The 19,088-nt window shown below is 47.2% G+C and overlaps 1 protein-coding gene across 2 annotated transcripts; it reads left to right on the top strand.

Moving 5' to 3' along the window:
- The first annotated feature begins 1,315 nt into the window (after nucleotides 1-1,315).
- On the top strand, nucleotides 1,316-18,019 carry LOC130128569 (E3 ubiquitin-protein ligase RING2-A-like). 2 transcript variants are annotated; one of them, XM_056298205.1, is made up of 7 exons: nucleotides 1,316-1,494; nucleotides 4,662-4,741; nucleotides 5,502-5,662; nucleotides 8,767-8,991; nucleotides 11,952-12,272; nucleotides 12,416-12,689; nucleotides 14,801-18,019. In XM_056298205.1, exons 2-7 carry the CDS (start codon nucleotides 4,664-4,666, stop codon nucleotides 14,978-14,980), a joined length of 1,239 nt encoding a protein of 412 aa, XP_056154180.1. In that variant the 5' UTR covers nucleotides 1,316-1,494; nucleotides 4,662-4,663; the 3' UTR covers nucleotides 14,981-18,019. The 2 variants fall into 2 exon arrangements, with proteins under 2 accessions (XP_056154180.1, XP_056154181.1); XM_056298206.1 differs by having other exon boundaries at nucleotides 4,660-4,741; nucleotides 8,767-8,982.
- Nucleotides 18,020-19,088: the final 1,069 nt, after the last annotated feature.

Raw genomic sequence — 19,088 nt, 5'->3', positions numbered from 1 at the left:
GTTTTTAGCCATTTTTAGAAAATGCATATTTTGCATAATTATGCATAATTATTATAATTATTTTAATTTTCTGCTATTTTTCTGGTCCTCTCTGGAACAATACCTACCACCTCCCAAAAAAAATGAGGATCACAAGTGCATTTTTGCAAAAATGCATATATTTTGCATAATGCCAAAACATTTGTCCCAGAAATTTTTTTATGCAGGTGAAAAAAATCAAAGATGCTCAGAATCATCTGAAATGCCGATAAAAGTGGTTTTTAGCCATTTTTAGAGAATGCATATTTCGCATAATTATGCATAATTATTTTAATTTTCTGCTATTTTTCTGGTCCTCTCTGGAACAATGCTTACCACCTCCCAAAAAAATGAGGATCATAAGTGCATTTTTGCAAAAATGCATATATTTTGCATAATGCCAAAACATTTCTAAGTCCCAGAAAAAAAAATTATATAGGCGAAAAAAAATCAAATATGCTCAGAATCATCTGAAACGCCGAGAAAAGGTGGTTTTTAGCCATTTTTAGAAAAATGCATATTTTGCATATTTATGCGTAATTATGCATAATTTTAATTGTCTGGGCTTTCCCCCCTTACTCTCTGAGACAATACCTACCACCTCCAGAAAGAATTAGGATCATAAGTGCTTTAGTTTTCGGTCCCGCTATCCACACTAACACCACACACACACACACACATTCCGAAAATATATGAGTAGACTGCAAAGTAGTTTACCTATTATTTGATAGGTCTTAATTACTCTTTTTCTTTTTCGTTGTTATCTCGCAGGGTCAACGTTAATGTGAATGGAAGAGATGTTGAAAAACTACACAAAACAGCAGAGCAGCCGGGGATATTAGGTGTGATCTGAAGCACTCTGGGGGGGGGGGCTTGAGAGCGTTGCCAGCCAGCTGTGAGTTTGAATCCGCCTTTCGCAGCCGGGCCGTGTCTTCTAACGGCACCGGAGTCGGGCCCGGTCGCAATATATGATGTGGTTGGAAGCCATGTGTAGTCAGTCGACGACGTTTTTTTTTAATTCGGCGGTCTCGATACAAACACAGTAACGCAACCGCAAAGTTACAGTGCCACCTAGCCGTCGCACCGAGTAACGCACTCCTTGTTCAAATACACCACGCTGGTAAAGCTTGTGAAAAACTAACAGGGTAACTTCAACCCGCAACTCTCGACGGTGAGCGCGTCCGCACAACAAGCGAGCGACGAATCCGGGCGCCGGGGCGGGTCGCCAGGGGGCGCCGTTTCCCGGCCGGCGACGTGGGGACGGCGGACGGAGCGTTTCCGGTGGGAGGGGGGGGAAGGTGGCCGCGGTTGGGCGCTTTGCAGATGTTGCGTTCCTGATCTTCGTCATGTCTTCTGCTGCCGCCGCCGCCGCCTGAGCGACAGTTGCGGCGTCGCGGCCGTCGCCGCTCGGAGAGGGGGTCGTTTGTCGAGACGCGCGGGTTTCCGCGCGGACGGTGCGCGCGAGGAGCTCGCGGGGTAAGTTAGCCGAATCGTCGCCCCTCTGGTGCGTTTTGCGGCTGTCAGCAATGGAGACCAGTACCCCGTCTGTTTGAATTACACCCACCCAGCGACGCACGTCGCCCGCCCGCCACAGCAGGAGGGGAGTGATTGTTTCCAGCGTCGTCTCTCCCCGGCTTCCTGTTCGTGATGGAGGTCGTGTTGTCGGGATTTCTGACTAACGCCGCCGCCCGCTAGCGTCCTCCGTCGTGTCGCCGTCTCCTTCCAGCTGCACGTTGCCCGGTGATGTCATTTTATGCTCTTGCGGTGACGTCATACCGATATGTATAACGTCATATGTGGCGACATTGATCTACCGTGCACTTCGATTCTCCCGCTGACCACCTATAGGTGGTCTAAGTCACAGTGTTTCTCAACCGGGGGTCCGCGGACCCCTAGTGGTCCGTGGTGTAATTGCAAGGGGTCCGTGAAAATAAAATATCTTTTAAAAAAAAAAGATCCTATGACATTTATAGAAATAGGATCATTTTACTCGAATGTGACTGAGACCTTTATCTACCTAGACTATAAAGGGTAACAGGACTTTTTTCTCTAATTACATCTGTTTCACAAGTGTAATTTATTGTATTTTAATAAGAGATCTCGCTCCCGTTTGCATTGTTAAAAGTTACTGCATAAAAATTCTGTTTTGTTACATATATCTGAAAGTTACTGCATAAGAATTCTGTTTTGTTAACTATATCTAAGTTACAACTGAAAGCTCTTATTTTTGCCCCAAAGAGTGAATAAATGCTATAATGCAATTTAAAATGCAGCTTCTACTGTTTCTATCAAATTGCAACCCCCCTCCCCCAAGATCAGGTGGAGGGGTCCTCAGGGTAGATCGAAAATACGCAGGGGGTCCAGGACCCCAAAAAGGTTGAGAACCACTGGTCTAAGACACGTCTACTGAATATACATGACTGCGTTACATGTGCTATTGGTTATGATATGATTACTGAGGAGCATGTATACTGCTACTCCGTACTGAAGTATTGCGACGTGATTGCCATGTAGCAAATGCACTAATAGAATTACTACTACTACTGCTTCCTGCTATGATACGATTACTATGCAGCGAATAGACTACTACTTCTCCGCCATCGCATAAAAGTACTATAATACAATTACTGTGTCGCTAATACACCACCACTACTACTGCTATTTATTGCTATGCAGCAAATGGACTATGTCTACTATGTCATATAGTACTACTGTGTTATATCTATATAGCAGATGTATTACCACTGCCTTTTATGTGAGTACTGTGTACCAAATGCACTACTACTTACTGTAATGCTTTCTGTTTAGCAGATGTACAGCTACTACTATGCTATATAGCACTGTTATTATGATGTGAATACTATGTAGCAAATCTACTGCTACTACTAGTATTTCTACTTCATATAGCACTACTATAATAATAATAGTGCATTTTATTTGTGGGCGCCTTTCAAAACACTCAAGGACACCTTACAGAACATAGTAAAAAAAAATAAATACAGTGTTTCCCACAGGTGGTAGACGGCGGAAAGGGCCGGCATTACCTGCCAGCACAAAAATGGTCTACTACATGTGACAAACAGCAAATATGTGTTAGCTTTAACATGATATTTTGATTTACACACCAAGTACCTTCCTAGCCGTCTCCCTCACTATTTTTGCAGTGGTTGCCCAGCCATCCGGCAACTCTTCACTACCGCCCAGTGCCTGTCTTAACTCCTGCCTGAACTCCACACACCAGTCTTCCTTCTTCAGCCTCCACCACTTGATCCTTGGCTCTGCCTTCACTCTCTTCCTCTTCTTGGTCTCCGAAGTCCTCTTACAGACCACCATCCGATGCTGCCTAGCTACGTTCTCCCCTGTCACCACCTTGCAGTCTCCAATCTCTTTCAGATCGTACCCCCTGCATAAGATATAGTCCACCTGTCACTTTCCTCCACTCTTGTACGTCACCCTGTGTTCCCACCTCTTTATGTATTCGCCACAGCCATTTCCACCCCTTTCACAAAATCCACCACCATCTGTTCTTCCACATTCTTCTCCTTGGCACCATACCTACCCATCACCTCTGTTCCTTTCACCAACATGCCTGTTGAAGTCCGCTCCAATCACCACTCTCTCCTCCGTTGGTACCCTCTCCACAACTTCATCCAACTCACTCCAGAATTATTCTTTCTCGTCCATCTCACACCCAACTTGCGGGGCATATGCGCTGATAACATTCATCAACACACCTTCGATTTCCAGCTTCATACTCATCACTCTGTCTGACACTCTTCATCTCCAACACACTCTTGACATACTCTTCCTTCAGAATTACCCCTACCCCCATTTCTCCTCCCGTTCGCACCATGGTAGAAGAGTTTGAACCCACCTCAGATGCTCCTGGCCTTTCTCCCCTTCCACATGGTCTCTTGCGCACACAGTATACCTACCTTCCTTCTCTCCATCATATCAGCCAGCTCTCTCCCTTTACCAGTCATAGTGCCAACATTCAAAGTTCTGACTCTCACCTCCACACTCCCACCCTTCCTCCTCTCCCACCGCCTCTGGACATGCCTTCCCCCTCTTCTTCTCCTTCGCCCGACAGTTGCATAGTTTCCATCGGCTACCTGCTGGCCAACAGTACCAGTGGCAGTCATTGGTAACCCGGGCCTCGACCGATCCAGTATGGAAATGGGATTTATGATCCACATATTTGATTTGGCAAAGGTTTTACGCCGGATGCCCTTCCTGACGCAACCCTCCCCATTTATCCGGGCTTGGGACCGGCACCAGGAATGCCCTGGCTTGTGCATCCTCAGTGGCTGGGCTGCTGAATCTCTTGTCTGTGTCTGCTAAATGAGTGAAATGTAACTGTCGATAGCAGCCATCAGACACAGTCCCATCTTTTCACCCGAACCAGTGGCAAATGGGTGCCGAGCGGGCAGAGGAGGCGATGTGGTCATGCGTTTAAAAATGAACACTACGAAAGTGCTTCATGACTGCGAGGTGCACTGAATGAGAATATTTACCTAGAGATGTCACAAGTGATGACAAGAAGAATGATGAGTAATATCTGTGTGTGTGTGTGTGTGTGTGTGTGTGTGTGTGTGTGTGTGTGTGTGTGTGTGTGTGTGTGTGTGTGTGTGTGTTCTCTAGAGACATGGCGGTCCCAGTGAACATCCAGAGCCCCAGTAAAAACTGGGAGTTAAGCTTGTATGAGCTACACCGAAGCCCTCAGGTAAAAGTGTGTGTGTGTGTGTGTGTGTGTGTGTGTGTGTGTGTGTGTGTGTGTGCGCGCGCGCGCGTGCATGCATGCACAAACTTGTCTGTTAGTAAACTATATAAGCCTTTCTCAAAGAAGCAACCGATAACAATAGACTTCCATGTACACATGTCTACTTATATCACCTTAATTAGTGTGTTTGGTGTTAAACGTCTATCGGAGGCGTCCGGGTAGTGTAGCGGTCTATTCCGTTGCTACCTACCAACACAGGGATCGCCGGTTCGATTCCCTGTGTTACCTCCGGTTTGGTCGGGCGTCCCTACATACACAATTGGCCGTGTCTGCGGGTGGGAAGCCGGATGTGGGTAGTCCAACCTTAGGGGTCGTCCCAGGTCGTCCTCTGTGTGGCGTTTGCATGTTCCCCCCATGTCGGTGTGGGTTTCCTCCGCATGCTCCGGTTCCCTCCCACAGTCCAAAGGTGAATCGGCCATACTATGTTGTCCCTAGGTGCGGATGTTTGTGTGTGTGTGTGGGCCCTGTGATAGCCTGTCAGCCTGTCCAGGGTGTCTCCCCGCCTACCGCCCAATGACTGCTTGGATAGACTCCAGCACCCCGCTGAGCCTGAGAGCAGGATAAGCTGTTTGGATAATGGATGGATGGATGGATGGATTTACCTATAGAGAAGATTTTCACTGCCTGAGTTTGACCTGTCTGTCTGTCTGTCTGTCTGTCTGTCTGTCTGTCTGTCTGTCTGTCCATCTGTCTGTGTGTACAGGAGGCCATAATGGACGGGACAGAGGTGGCGGTGTCTCCCAGGGCGCTGCACAGTGAGCTGATGTGTCCCATCTGTCTGGACATGTTAAAAAACACCATGACAACCAAGGAGTGTCTCCACCGCTTCTGCTCCGACTGTATCGTCACCGCACTGCGGTCCGGGTGAGCATACACACACTACAGACACACACAAACACAGTACACTCTATAGTTTTAATACAGGAAAGCTAGTTTAATGCCCTATTCCATTTTTTACAGAATACTATCCAAAGTTACAAATAGTTGGGGAAAATCGCGATGGCCAACCAGGTTGAAGCCTGTCTGTGATGACTCAAGTTACTCTGTCAAAGGGACGTTTTTGCCGATGATAATAAGCAGATCCACTAAGTGCTGCTGGTCTGTCTAGTTATTTGAAACTATAAGCTGCCTCAGTGCAATTCAGTTTTTTTGGGGGGGGGGTCTCCCCCCCCTTTTCTTCCCAATTACCCCACTCTTCCGAGCCATCCCGGTCGCTGCTCCACCCCCTCTGCTGATCTGGGGAGCGCTGCGGACTACCACATGCCTCCTCCGATACATGTGGAGTCGCCAGCCGCTTCTTTTCACCTGACAGTGATGAGTTTCGCCAGGGGGACGTAGCGCGTGGGAGGATCACGCTATTCCCCCCAGTTCCCCCCTCCCCCCCGAACAGGCGCCCCGACTGACCAGAGGAGATGCAGCGACCAGGACACATACCCACGTCCGGCTTCCCACCCACAGACACGGCCAATTGTGTCTGGAGGGACGCCCGACCAAGCCGGAGGTAACGTGGGGATTCGAACCAGCAATCCCCGTGTTGGTAGGCAACGGAATAGACCGCTACACTGGCAATTCAGTTTGTCAGAAATCGATGTTCTCTTGCTAAGAGAGCTGTTCTACATTGCCTGCATGTACCAGAATGCATTGCACGAGAGTTTCTCAGCGGTGGAGATTACAAAATGACATTTCAGTCAGTTAACCTGGTAGTTCCTCTGACATCTGCTGACTTCAACCATCGACAGAAAAAAGCCAGTTTGCTATGGCGGGCTACGGCGATACAGACAACATTGACAAGTATTGTGTATGTTGTAAAGAGGCCACCACTACGATTAATACACGGGCATAAGGTCGAAAATCAGCGGAATCGTCCTTTAAAACCACCTGTTTTAATGAAGTAACATACTGTTAGACACAAGTGTATGGAAACTAGAGGCGTGAATCTTCGCTGGCCTCATGATGCCATTACGATTCACCTGTCAACGATTTGTCTGCTCGATGCATCTCATCCTCAATTTTCTATATTACTGCACATGGCTACTTTTTCGTCAGTAATACGAGCAGTCAGATTACATGACATTACAGTCATTTAGCCGACGCTTTTATCCAAAGCGACTTACAATAAGTGCATCATTTAACGTAGGAAATCAGGAGAACTACTAGTCATCAGAGGTCATAAGCTCTCTAAACAAGCATCTAAGAGCAAAACCAGTGCTAAAGTGAAAGTGCAAGAAAGAGATTTTTTTTTAATGAGTGAATACAATAAGTGCAAAGAACAAGTAACAGGGTAGTGGTTCTTGAAGAGGTGAGTTTTCAACCTGCGCCGAAAGATGGGAAGCGACTCCGCTGTCCTGACATCAGTGGGGAGTTCATTCCACCACTGTGTGGTGCCAGGACAGAACAGAGCCGGGACCGGGTCGATCGGCAGCAGGGGCCTCTGAGCGACGGGGCAACCAGGCGTCCCGAGGCAGCAGAGCGAAGTGGTCGGGCGGGGGTGTAGGGCTTGACCATGGCCTGGAGATAGGAAGGAGCTGTTCCTTTCACTGCCCTGTAGGCTAGCACCAGAGTCTTAAACTGGATGTGAGCAGCTCCTGGGGGCCAGTGTAGGGACATGAGAAGGGGAGTTGTGTGGGAGAACTTAGGGCGGTTGAACACCAGACGAGCTGCAGCTTTCTGAACAAGCTCCAGAGGTCTGATGGCCGGATCAGATAAATCTGATCTCCCTTTTTATTTAGAAAGTGCTTTCAAATATGATAATAATAAACACTGCATTTATATATTGCTTTTCTAGACACCCAAAGCGCTTCACATTGAAGGGGGTAAGTCACCTCAACCACCGCCAATATGTGGCACCACCTGGGTGATGCACGGCAGCCATTTTGCGCCTTGAACGCTCACCACACATCAGCTTTAGGTGTAGAGGGAGGAATCACTGAGCCAATTATATGGGGGGGATGATTAAGTGGCCAGATGGAGAGAGCCACCATGAAGACCGTATCGGAACGATTCGGAATTCGATCCAGTATTGTCCCACCCGTAGTAACTAGTTAGCATGCCGGAGTCTCGTTCGTTATCGGAGTTAACCAGAAAAATCACTCCACCAGCTAGGAATGGCCATGCACCGCCACCCACAGAATCGAGAAAGAGCGATCAATCTGTCAGCGCCTTCTGTGTCCGGGCCGGGTGAGATTTCCCGTGTTGAGTCGAGTTAAGCCGCAGGCGCCACTCCCGGTGGTGCCCTTCCGTCAGTTCCTTTAAGTTACAGCTTTTCAGCCATACTTCCCCTGGAATTTAAAAGGGCTCTTTACACAGCCTTTTCAAGGCGGGAACGTTGCGGCATTAATCCGCCTCGCCGCTCTGTAAAAGGTATGAACACGGAGTGGGGGGGGGGGGGGTATTGTTGTTCCAGCATTAAGCCAGCAGCAGAGGTAGTCACAGAGCCGAATCGACGGATTTATAAAAGGGTCAGCTGACAGGACAGCCAATGCTGTTGTGTTACACGTCACGCCGCCTCTGCCTCCGGAACGCTGACGTGCTATGTAAAGTCACACACTGGGGCGGCATTATGCTACCTTTGTTTGGTTCAGTGTGAAAAACAAAGCTGGCATAAAGACGGGTCTTCGTTATTGCAGTATTGCAGGATCTCTGTTGGTTTTCCCGGACACTGCCCGGTGGGTCATGGGTGTAACGCCGCCGGATCGCTAGTCGGCATCGTTAATGTTAGGAACTATGACGGTATCTGATCGGAAAATCAACAGTCAGCATTAGTAGGCTATAATTTTGTGCAGTTATGACGCAGAATTGTCCACACGCGCATTGTGATGCATCGTAGAATCGAGACATTTCCACACCACTAATGGAAACACAGAGAAAAGAAATCTGATTCTTAAACCATGGATTTTCCATTCTCTTCTTCCCCCTGTTCTCTCCCACACACCCCCCCTTGTCTCTTCTGTCCCCCCCCCCCCCAACAGGAACAAAGAGTGTCCGACCTGCAGGAAGAAGTTGGTGTCCAGGCGCTCCTTGCGCCGTGACTCCAATTTCGATGCGCTGATCTCCAAGATCTACCCGAGCCGGGACGAGTACGAGGCGCATCAGGACCGGGTTCTGGAGCGGCTCAGCCGGCTGCACAACAAGGAGGCACTCAGCTCCAGTATCGAGGAGGGCCTCCGCCAACAGGCCCGCTACAGGTCCGAGAGGTGGGAGAGACGGAGAGATAGACAGACAGACGGAGAGAGCGAGGGAGAGACAGACAAGACAGAAAAACAGAAAGAAATGTTTGGTATTCTGTGTTTAACGCTGAGGTCCTGAAGTAGGGTTGTCAGGATATCAGAATTTCACGACACGATTATCGTGGCCAAGCGAATTCACGATATTGTCACGATATCTAATAATAATAATGCTGCTGTCATCAGTCAGATTCATCTGTAACTTTGTTTATTGTGCGTTTTGTCTCTTTTTTTTGGCTAATAAATTACACTCAAAATATGAGTGTAGGGAGGTGGAGAGAGAGTCTAACCATAACTACAAAAGCGTACAAAAATAACATTTACATGGATAGTGTAAAGGCAACCAGATGAACTGATAAACGCTCCACAAGGCCCAACATCTGCCATCAACACAATGTCACCTGACACAAAATCACTTGCGGGGAGCAGAGGACACAGAGTTTTTGTGTGAGAACACAGATTGACAACTAACCACTCCGATATAATCAGGAATCAGGAACACTTTATTTGTCATTTCACTTCATGCACCTGCATACATGAAATGAAACGAAATGCCATTTCCCCCAGCCCACAGCGATACAACACAAAGACAAAAACACATCCAAAAACTACAACAACACACATACCCAAACTAACACATATGTCCATACTAAACAAAAAAAATCACTGTCCAAGGGAACGAACGCCAGCCAGGATGACTGTCAGAACCGCCGGTCTGCATGGGCTAGCAGTTAGCTTAGCCCGCCCCGCTTCAGACCGCCCGAGGTGGAAGGGCCGTGGTCCCCGGGCCCACCGGACGAAGCGGACCAAGCTCTCCCAGCCGATGCATCGCCATCTCTCCCAGCCAGACACCCTCGACACACCTCCCCGCACTCCACACGACGACATCAAAAACACACCAGTCAATGCCAGGTGAGGCTGCTGCCAGACCGCCCTGGGTGTTATCGGAAATGCTGGTCTGCATGGGCTAGCAGTTAGCTTAGCCTGCCCCGCTCTCCTAGCCGAGCAAACCCAGCTCTCCCAGCCAGACACCCTCGACACACCTCCCCGCACTCCTCACAACGACATCAAAAACACACCACAGTTAATGCCAGGTGAGGCCGTTGCCAGACTTCCTGGATGTTATCGGAAATGCCGGTCTGCATGGGCTAGCAGTTAGCTTAGCCTGCCCCGCTATCCCAGTCGATCCAGTGCCAGCTCTCCCAGCCATCAAATGAAGACAAAACTTGGACACAGATGTGGACAAAGACACTGCGTGGACAGTACTGGATGAGGTCGCCACAAATGTGAATACGCGCCGCCATCTTTCCACACTGGAAGCAGAACCTTAGGAATATACTGGGATTTAACGATGTCCTTACATCATTTTTTCCTCTGTCCATGACTTGATTTTGCGCGGCAGTAGTACCCACACACTGTGGTAGTAGCTAGCTAGCTAGCTAGCTAGTCACTGTGTGTGTGTGTGTTGTGGGCTCTCAGTCTTGGAGAAATGCTTACCAGTATACCTACAATGTATAAAACAGTTTGATTTCTTTACGGAATTTTTAAAATCTGCCTTTGTAGAGCTGAATAGGATGTTGTTATGATTGTAGCATCTTATTCTGGGTTGGAAATTATTGGGGCACTACGGGGAGCTCGGCTCTCCTCAAAAGGACATGAGCTCCCCTGGAAGCTTACTTTGAGAAATTTACGGAGGAGCTCTGAAACGTCATCCATTTTTATGTCACAGGTGATAGATTTTTATTTTTCTGTTTATTAACGTTCCTTAAATAGTATTAATATAATATAGTAATATAGCAGTGTTAAGGCGGCACAGTGGCGCAGTGGATAACACGGTTCTGGGTTCGAGCCCCGGGGTAGTCCAACCTTGGGGGTCATCCTGGGTCATCCTCTGTGTGGAGTTTGTATGTTCTCCCCGTGTCTGTGTGGGTTTCCTCCGGGTGCTCCGGTTTCCTCCCACAGTCCAAAGACATGTAGGTCAGGTGAATCGGCCGTACTAAATTGTTCCTGTGTGTGTGTGTGTGTGTGTGTGTGGGTGTGTGTGTGTGTGTGTGTGTGTGTGTGGGTGTGTGTGTGTCAGCCCTGTGTGATGGTCTGGCGGCCTGTCCAGGGTGTGTCACCACCTGCCGCCCAATGACTGCTGGGACAGGCTCCAGCATCCCTGCGACCCTGACAGGATAAGCAGTTTGGATAATGGATGGATGGATGGATGGTGTATTATTAACATGATGTCAGTGTTTCATTTTTAAAATATCATGGTTATCGTCAGTACGGGTGTATTGCTACACCCCTATCCTGACAGTGGTTGTTTTTACGTGGTAATTGCAGTGCTCTTTGACCAATCTGATCCCAAATATCCAAATGAAGTGAAACAGAGTTGTCAATTAAGAAAAATTATTATTGGCTATTGCATTAAATGTGTCAGAAACAGGAGGTATCTAAAAGGAGGTTTGGTCATATGTAAATCATCAGGATTGTAGCTTGAAGAATTGGATTTTTTTAATGAAAATTGGTGGAATTCGGTGTGTGGGGTGGCACGGTGGTGCAGTGGTTAGTGCGGTCGCCTCACAGCAAGAAGGTTCTCGGTTCGAGCTCCAGGGTAGTCCAACCTCGGGGATGGTCCCGGGTCGTCCTCTGTGTGGAGTTTACATGTTCTCCCCGTGTCTGCGTGGGTTTCCTCCGGGGGCTCCGGTTTCCTCCCACAGTCCAAAGACATGTAGGTCAGCTGAATCGGCCACACTAAATTGTCCCTATGTGTGAATCTGTGTGTGTGTGTGTGTGTGTTGGGTTATTACTGGCGGAATTGCTAATTACTAACTAGTTTTTGTGATGGCTGTGCAAAAATTCAGATGTTAACATTTATTTGTAAGTTTATTGCTTAAGTGGTAACCCCCCCCCCTTCTCTTTCTTCTCTCTCTCTCTCTTTCCAGGTCCCATCGTGTCAGGAGGCCGGCTCAGGAGAGCGACAACACCACCTTCAGCGGTGGGGAGGAAAACGGCGACGCCCGCTCGCACATTTCCCACGACTCCGCCCCATCACATGCCCACCTGCCCCGCGGGAATGCCTCCTCGGAGGCGGGGCCCAGCCGTAAAAGGACACGTATGTCAGATGATGGATCTGGTCCCGAGGTAGACGGGGGAAGCCCTGCCCCGCCAGTGCGACGTCACAAAGACGGGCCGGCCTCGGAGATTGAGTTGGTGTTCAGGCCACACCCCCATCTGGTCAACACTCAGGAATACAGCCAAACCAGGTGAAGATGTTTCATTTGCTTTCATGTGTGGCTGGACAGGAAATAGATGTTTGATAACATGGCTTAATTCAGCCTAGATGCACATGAAATCCTCAACCATGTGACATAATCCTTTACAAACGCCCAACCTCGCATGCTCACAGATACGTCAAGACCACGGCCAACGCCACAGTGGACCACCTGTCCAAATACCTGGCCCTCCGCGTTGCCCTGGAGGAGAGACAGACAGGCGGCCAGATGGACGGACAGACGAGCACAGGGACTGAGGGAAGAGCAGCAGGAGGAGGAGGAGAGCAAGAGCCCAGAGGAGAGGAAGGAGGTGCAGTGGTGGAAGAAAGAAGAGAGGAGTCGAGGCTGAGTGACGTCAGTGAGAAACAGTACACCATTTACATCACGACGACAGGAGGCCAGTTTTCTGTGAGTGTTAGAGGTCTGCAGCCCCGTCGGGTCGCTGAGTCGATTCGGGCCGGGCTCGGGCCTTTTTTTTTTTTCTTTTTTTTTTTTTAATAGATTGAGCACAGGTCAGACTCGGGCTCATTTAACTTCCCATATACATACAGAGCACACATAGGCCACTGTATGAAATATTGTTATGTTGACTGTATTACAAATCTTAGACATGTATGTGTGCATTACATGTGACAGTTGACCGTGCCGTGTGTGTGTGTGTGTTTGCGTGTATCAGAGAGAGCACGCATTAGACAAAGAGCACATCAAGAGAATTTAAAGTTATATCGGTGTCGGTTTTGGGTCGGGCTCGGGCCGAAAAATTGTAAACTTTTTCGGGCTGGGGCCTGGCTAGACCTGGCGTTTTTGGCCTGTGCAGGGCTCTAATGAGTGTAAAAACGGGGTGTAGGGGCGTCCGGGTAGCATAGTGGTCTATTTAATTGCCTGCCAACACGGGGATCGCCGGTTCAAATCCCCGTGTTCCCTCCGGCTTGGTCGGGCATCCCTACAGACACAATTGGCTGTGTCTGCGGGTGGGAAGCCGGATGTGGTCGCTGCATTAGCGCCTCCTCTGGTCGGTCGGGGCGCCTGTGCGGGAGGGGGGTAGTGTGATCCTCCCACACGCTATGTCCCCCTGGCGAAACTCCTCACTGTCAGGTGAAAAGAAGCGGCTGGTGACGCCACATGTATCAGTGGAGGCATGTGGTAGTCTGCAGCTCTCCCCGGATCAGCAGAGGGGGTGGAGCAGCGACCGGGACGGCTCGGAAAATAGGATAATTGGCCGGATACAATTGGGGAGAAAAAAGAGGAAAAATGTCTCCTCCGATACATGTGGAGTCACCAGCCGCTTTTTTTCACCTGACAGTGAGGAGTTTCACCAGGGGGACGTAGCACGTGGGAGGATCACGCTATTCCCCCAGTTCCCCCCCCCGAACAGGTGCCCCGACCGACCAGAGGAGGTGCTAGTGCAGCGACCAGGACACATACCCACATCCGGCTTCCCACCCGCACACACGGACAATTGTGTCTGCAGGGGCGCCTGACCAAGCCGGAGGTAACATGGGGATTCGATCCGGCGAGCCCCGTGTTGGTAGGCAACGTAATAGACCGCCACGCTACCCAGACGCCCCGAGGCGAGAGTGTTATTATGGCTCAGCTGATTAGTCAGTCTGGGTCTGCTCCAATACAGTGCAGGCATGCCGCTTCCCACAGCCTGACAATAGTAGTAGCCCGTTTAAGTAGTGTCGGTAGTGTGAAATTCTAGCTTTTACACAGGCTCATGATGTGTGAATTGCATCAGATCAGCTGTCAACATGATAACGGATGATTGGCTGTAAATAGAGCGCTGTTAATTAATGTCCAATGTCAGACACATTTCTAGATCGTCGTTAGGCTCAGCCTACATTAAGGAAAGCTTTGGTCTAAGTGTGAAAATTGAGTTTGGCTATTCTGTTTCATGATGACGGCATTGTATTTTGTCATAGACTAAATTCATGACATATGATTATGTCATAATTGTTTTATTTTAAGTTATGGATTGTAGCATAAATGCGCTTCTTTGGGTGCCAACTTTTTTCTCTAGGCTATTTATTAGCTATTTATTTATAACATTATTTTATGAAGCCCCAGAAGTACACCTGTTGTTAGGGTGCGAACTTGATGTCCATTGCTTAGCCTGTATGTTATAAATGGCCTGATATGGCTGTATGCAACGCACAAGTGTGTATGTTGGGGATAAAGTTGGCCGGTCCAGACGAAAATTGCCAGGGCCGAATTTTTGGGGACCCTGTCTAGAAGGAGGAGAGCATCGCGTTATTAATTTTAGTTCATGTTTTTCGCCCCAATATCAATCTTCAGCACTGTGACTGGACTGTCCGTCTGCTCGTTAGAGTGACTCTCTAAAAGAGGCAGTGGTCAGTTGCACAACTAGTGTTCATCAAAATGTTACAGTGAATTTATTGGTAATAAAATTGTTCACACCTCCTCTGTTGTCTTTACTCTCCCTCTCTTTCTATCCATATCTCATCTCTCCCTCTCCTCTATATTACCCATTGCTCGCTCTCTCTCTCCCCCCCCCCCAGACGCTGAACGGCTCTCTGACTTTGGAGTTGGTCAATGAGAAATACTGGAAGGTCAGAAAGCCCCTCGAGTTGTACTACGCCCTGACCAAGGACCAACAACAGTCAACACATCAACAACAACAACAACACCAACCACATCTACAACAGCCACAGAAGTCCCCACAGCAGAGGGAGGGGTGAGGAAGACGAGTGTGTAGTGAAGAGGAGGATGTGCCCATTCATCAGGCTTTGCTCCATTTCGTCCCATTTAACCGCTTGTGATTTCTGTGGTGTCAGTTTCAAGATGGCCGACCTCACGTGGCTAGTTCCTGCTTTTTCCCCAGGGTCCCCCGCCTGCCTATGGAAGCCTTTAGAATGGAACCAGGTCGTTTGGTCTGTGAGCTGTAACTTCGACAGGTGTCCTTTTGAGGAGCTGATCACAGACCAGGGTGGGATTTTATGACAAGACATTAGTCAACTTTTATTCATCATTTCTTTGCTATTTAATATGTCCATCTCTCTACTGGTCACTTTGAGCAGGTAGCCAACCATCACATGGAGATCTTATAGGGTTGCCAACCATTCTGTAAAACACACAATCGCACATAATTGGAAAGTAAAAAACCCTTTCTGTATTGGAACTCACTCATATTTTATTTCATATCTTTGAGAAACAATTCAGTGCAGATGTATGGAAGAGAATACATATGGGTTAGATTGTTAATTGTAATTACCGACAAATTGTGGTTTTCCTCCGGGTGCTCCGGTTTCCTCCAACAGCCCAAAGACGTAGGTCAGGTGAATTGGCTGTAATAAATTTTCCCTAGGTGTGAATGTGTGTGTGTGTGTGTGTGTGTGTGTGTGTGTGTGTGTGTTGGCCCTGTGATGGCCTGGCGGCCTGTCCAGGGTGTCTCCCCGCCTGCCGCCCCAATGACTGCTGGGATAGGCTCCAGCATCCCTGCGACCCTGAGCAGGATAAGCGGTTTGGATAATGGATAGTGGAATGTATAAGCTGAAGGCAAACCCTTCTTCTCTGTTACTTCTCAACCTGCCTGTGATGTAATCTCTCTCTGTCTCTCCAGCTTTATCTCCCCCATTGTCTGTGAATGACAGAGTTACTTCAATACATCTGACAGCAGTGATTTTGTGGCACATGTTCTGTGGTGATGTATTCTGATTGGTAGGATATTATAGGCGAGATTGAGATGGTTTGGACATGTGCGGAGGAGAGATGCTGGGTGTATTGGGGGAAGGATGCTGAATATGGAGCTGCCAGAGTAGAGGAAAAGAGGAAGGCCAAAGAGGAGGTTTATGGTTGTGGTGAGGGAGCACATGCAGTTGGCTGGCGTGACAGAGGAAGATGCAGGGGACAGGAAGAGATGGAAACATGATTGGCTGTGGTGACCCCTTACGGGAGCAGCCAAGAGATGAAAAAGGAGGATATTGTTATACCACACTGACTAATGGTAGTAATAATATCTTTCATCATGTCATTTTACAGTCAAACTTTGCTGGCCTACGGCACATTTGATACTGAGGAAAGTAAACATGCTTCATAACAAGATCATCTGTAATACATACAAATCCATACAAGACACACAACCAATAACACCCTTGTTCTGTATTCTCATTATGGATTTTGGCCACCCTAAGATCCTCGACCTTCAGACCAACACAGATGGCTTTTAAAAGTGGCTGGGGAGTTTAGAGATTTACCAGCCGCAAAGAAGGTCCCCCCTTATTTTCTGACAATGCAAAACATTTTTGTGCGCATCAGCGTCTTCATTCTTTGTTCTTTTTGGTCCGACTCCCAAGTTCAGATCACTTATTCGGACATGTGAACAGGCACTGTACAAAGCTACCGGCCGTCCCTCCTGTGCAACGTCACAGTGACGTCACAGCTTCGACAATCACAAGCCGCTTTACTGACACGCTTAACTTTAAAGTAAAATCTGTACGCGAATGCACAAAAACCTGCAAGGATGGCCTCTTCCTTACTTCGATGGAAAGAAGAAGAAGAAGAAAAAAAAGATTCTGTAAAGGTGGAATCGGTGAATCGGAAACGTTGCTCTGACCGCTCAGCTTTGGAGGGGGGGATGAGCGAAAGCAGCCCGGTCCCCGTTATGACGTTGCAATGAAATGATTCACTGGCTGAAACTAATAAGGTGGACATTTATTTCTAATTTTTCTGCCTGCTTTTGAGAGATCTCTAATGGGTTTACTGGCTGTTGATTTTCTGCATCTTCCATCTTATAACCGGTTGTTAAGCGATGACATGAATGGCGGGTGGCAGGGCGGCGCTGTGGTTGGCACTGTGTCTGCTCTGCTCTGGGCCTGGCGGCCTGGGCAGAGCGTCGCCCCGCTCCTTCCACCCAGCGAGCGCTGGGATAGGCTGCAGCACCCCGCCACCCCAGATGGGCTCAACCGCGACGATATATAAATGAATATAATTTTCTGGGTTTTTAATGTCAGTTGGACCGCTGTTATATTTGTAATTCAGCCTTTTCATAGCTTATATACTTGTTAAATCACTGAGCTTAAATTTGGGTAGTTCTTAAGGCATATAGCTACAGCGTCTCAGGGTAGGAGCCATTAGGCCATGATGGACTATAATGTGTAAAAATATTGAATCAGGTTCTTTAAAAAAATGGTTATTTCAGGGCAAACGAAGAACTGCCCTATCACGGCTGTAATTTACACGGGGTATTTTGTCGACGGATATGAACCACAATGTATGTTAACATATCTGCTCATTGGTAATGTGTGGATTTAATGAAAGTTTTTTTTTTTTTTTTTTTAGCAGCTTTTCCCGTAAAATGTATATCGAGGACCTCTTTAATAAAACATGTAGTTGCTTTACCGTGGGTATCTTGCCATTTCCCCCCCACAAACTAAATATACAGGGTTGTGTAAAAATAACCGCTTTCCCTTCACGTGTCATCATCTAGTTAATGCCCCGATGCTTTCTAGCCATATGCCTTATTTCTAGTGTTACCTCACACCTCTACTGAAGGCTTTCCTCCAAGTCTTGTCTAAAGCACTTTACATTTCCTGCAGGCATGTTTTGGCTTATCTTACCTTTTACCTCAGTTTTGATACAAACTTTGTATGTAAAAGAAATGCAATATACACCCTTTGTTCCCTGTCGTATGTAAACTTTACAATTTTGGGAGTGGTTTAAAAAAAAAAAAGAAAAGCAAATCAGCACCGAAAATAAAAGCACAGACATCTAGATTGAAATCTTGGTGTGTTGCCTTATTTAGCCAGAGCATGATGGAGTTTAGTGTTAGGGGTCCAACCCTGTTGTATCTGTTAGAATTATTGGTAACACTTTAGTATGGGGAACATATTCACCATTAATTAGGTGCTTATTAGCATGCAAATTAGCAAGATATTGGCCCTTAATTGGTCATTATTAAGTACTCATTGATACCTTACTCTGCATGGCCTTATTATACAACCAGTAAGCCATTAACTATGAGTTTTCCCTCTATAACCTCAGAAGTATTGCTTATTAGTAGTACCATCTCAATATGCTTTGCTTAGTATGGCCTTTATAAGGTGGTAGTACCACAAGAAGAGTTATTCTCCCTTACTAACACTTAATGAATATGGTCTGTTCTTACATAACAAAACACAAAACTACAAGTGTTCATAATGTTAAATTACTCTAAATTAAGTTTTTGTTACTTAGAATATGTTCCCCATACTAAAGTGACATCTTGATCATTACTAATTCACTAGTAATTAAGTTTTTGTTACTTAGAATATGTTCCCCATACTAAAGTGACATCTTGATCATTACTAATTCACTAGTAATTAAGTTTTTGTTACTTAGAATATGTTCCCCATACTAAAGTGACATCTTGATCATTACTAATTCACTAGTAATTAAGTGTTTTTACTTAGAACATGTTCCCCATACTAAAGTGTTACCAAATTATTAATGTTATTATTCCGCCCTAAAAGTATCTGGGTCTCAGAAACTTGTTAACAGCTACAATTTCCAAACTTGGCTGATAGCAAGGAAATCTCACTACTCAGACAAAAAAAATGAATAATAATAATTGGCCAGACGGTGGCGCTATAAGAACGAACGGTTTGGACTGTAACGTTTGAACCGTAAATCTGAGACAAAATCCTCTATTCGTTGGATCCTGTGGGTCCAGTCGAATCTTAAGGCGGAAGCCACGCCCATTTGAGATTGGGCAGATTTTCCGCCATTTTGAATTTTGTCCAAATCTGTTTTTTTTTTTGCTGCTACTACAAATGTTGTACAATTGTCACCAAACGTGGTACCAAGCATCTC

The sequence above is a fragment of the Lampris incognitus genome, chromosome 18, assembly GCF_029633865.1.
Source record: "Lampris incognitus isolate fLamInc1 chromosome 18, fLamInc1.hap2, whole genome shotgun sequence".
NCBI classification, from domain to species: domain Eukaryota; kingdom Metazoa; phylum Chordata; class Actinopteri; order Lampriformes; family Lampridae; genus Lampris; species Lampris incognitus.
This window is presented reverse-complemented; position numbering and strand designations above follow the sequence as displayed.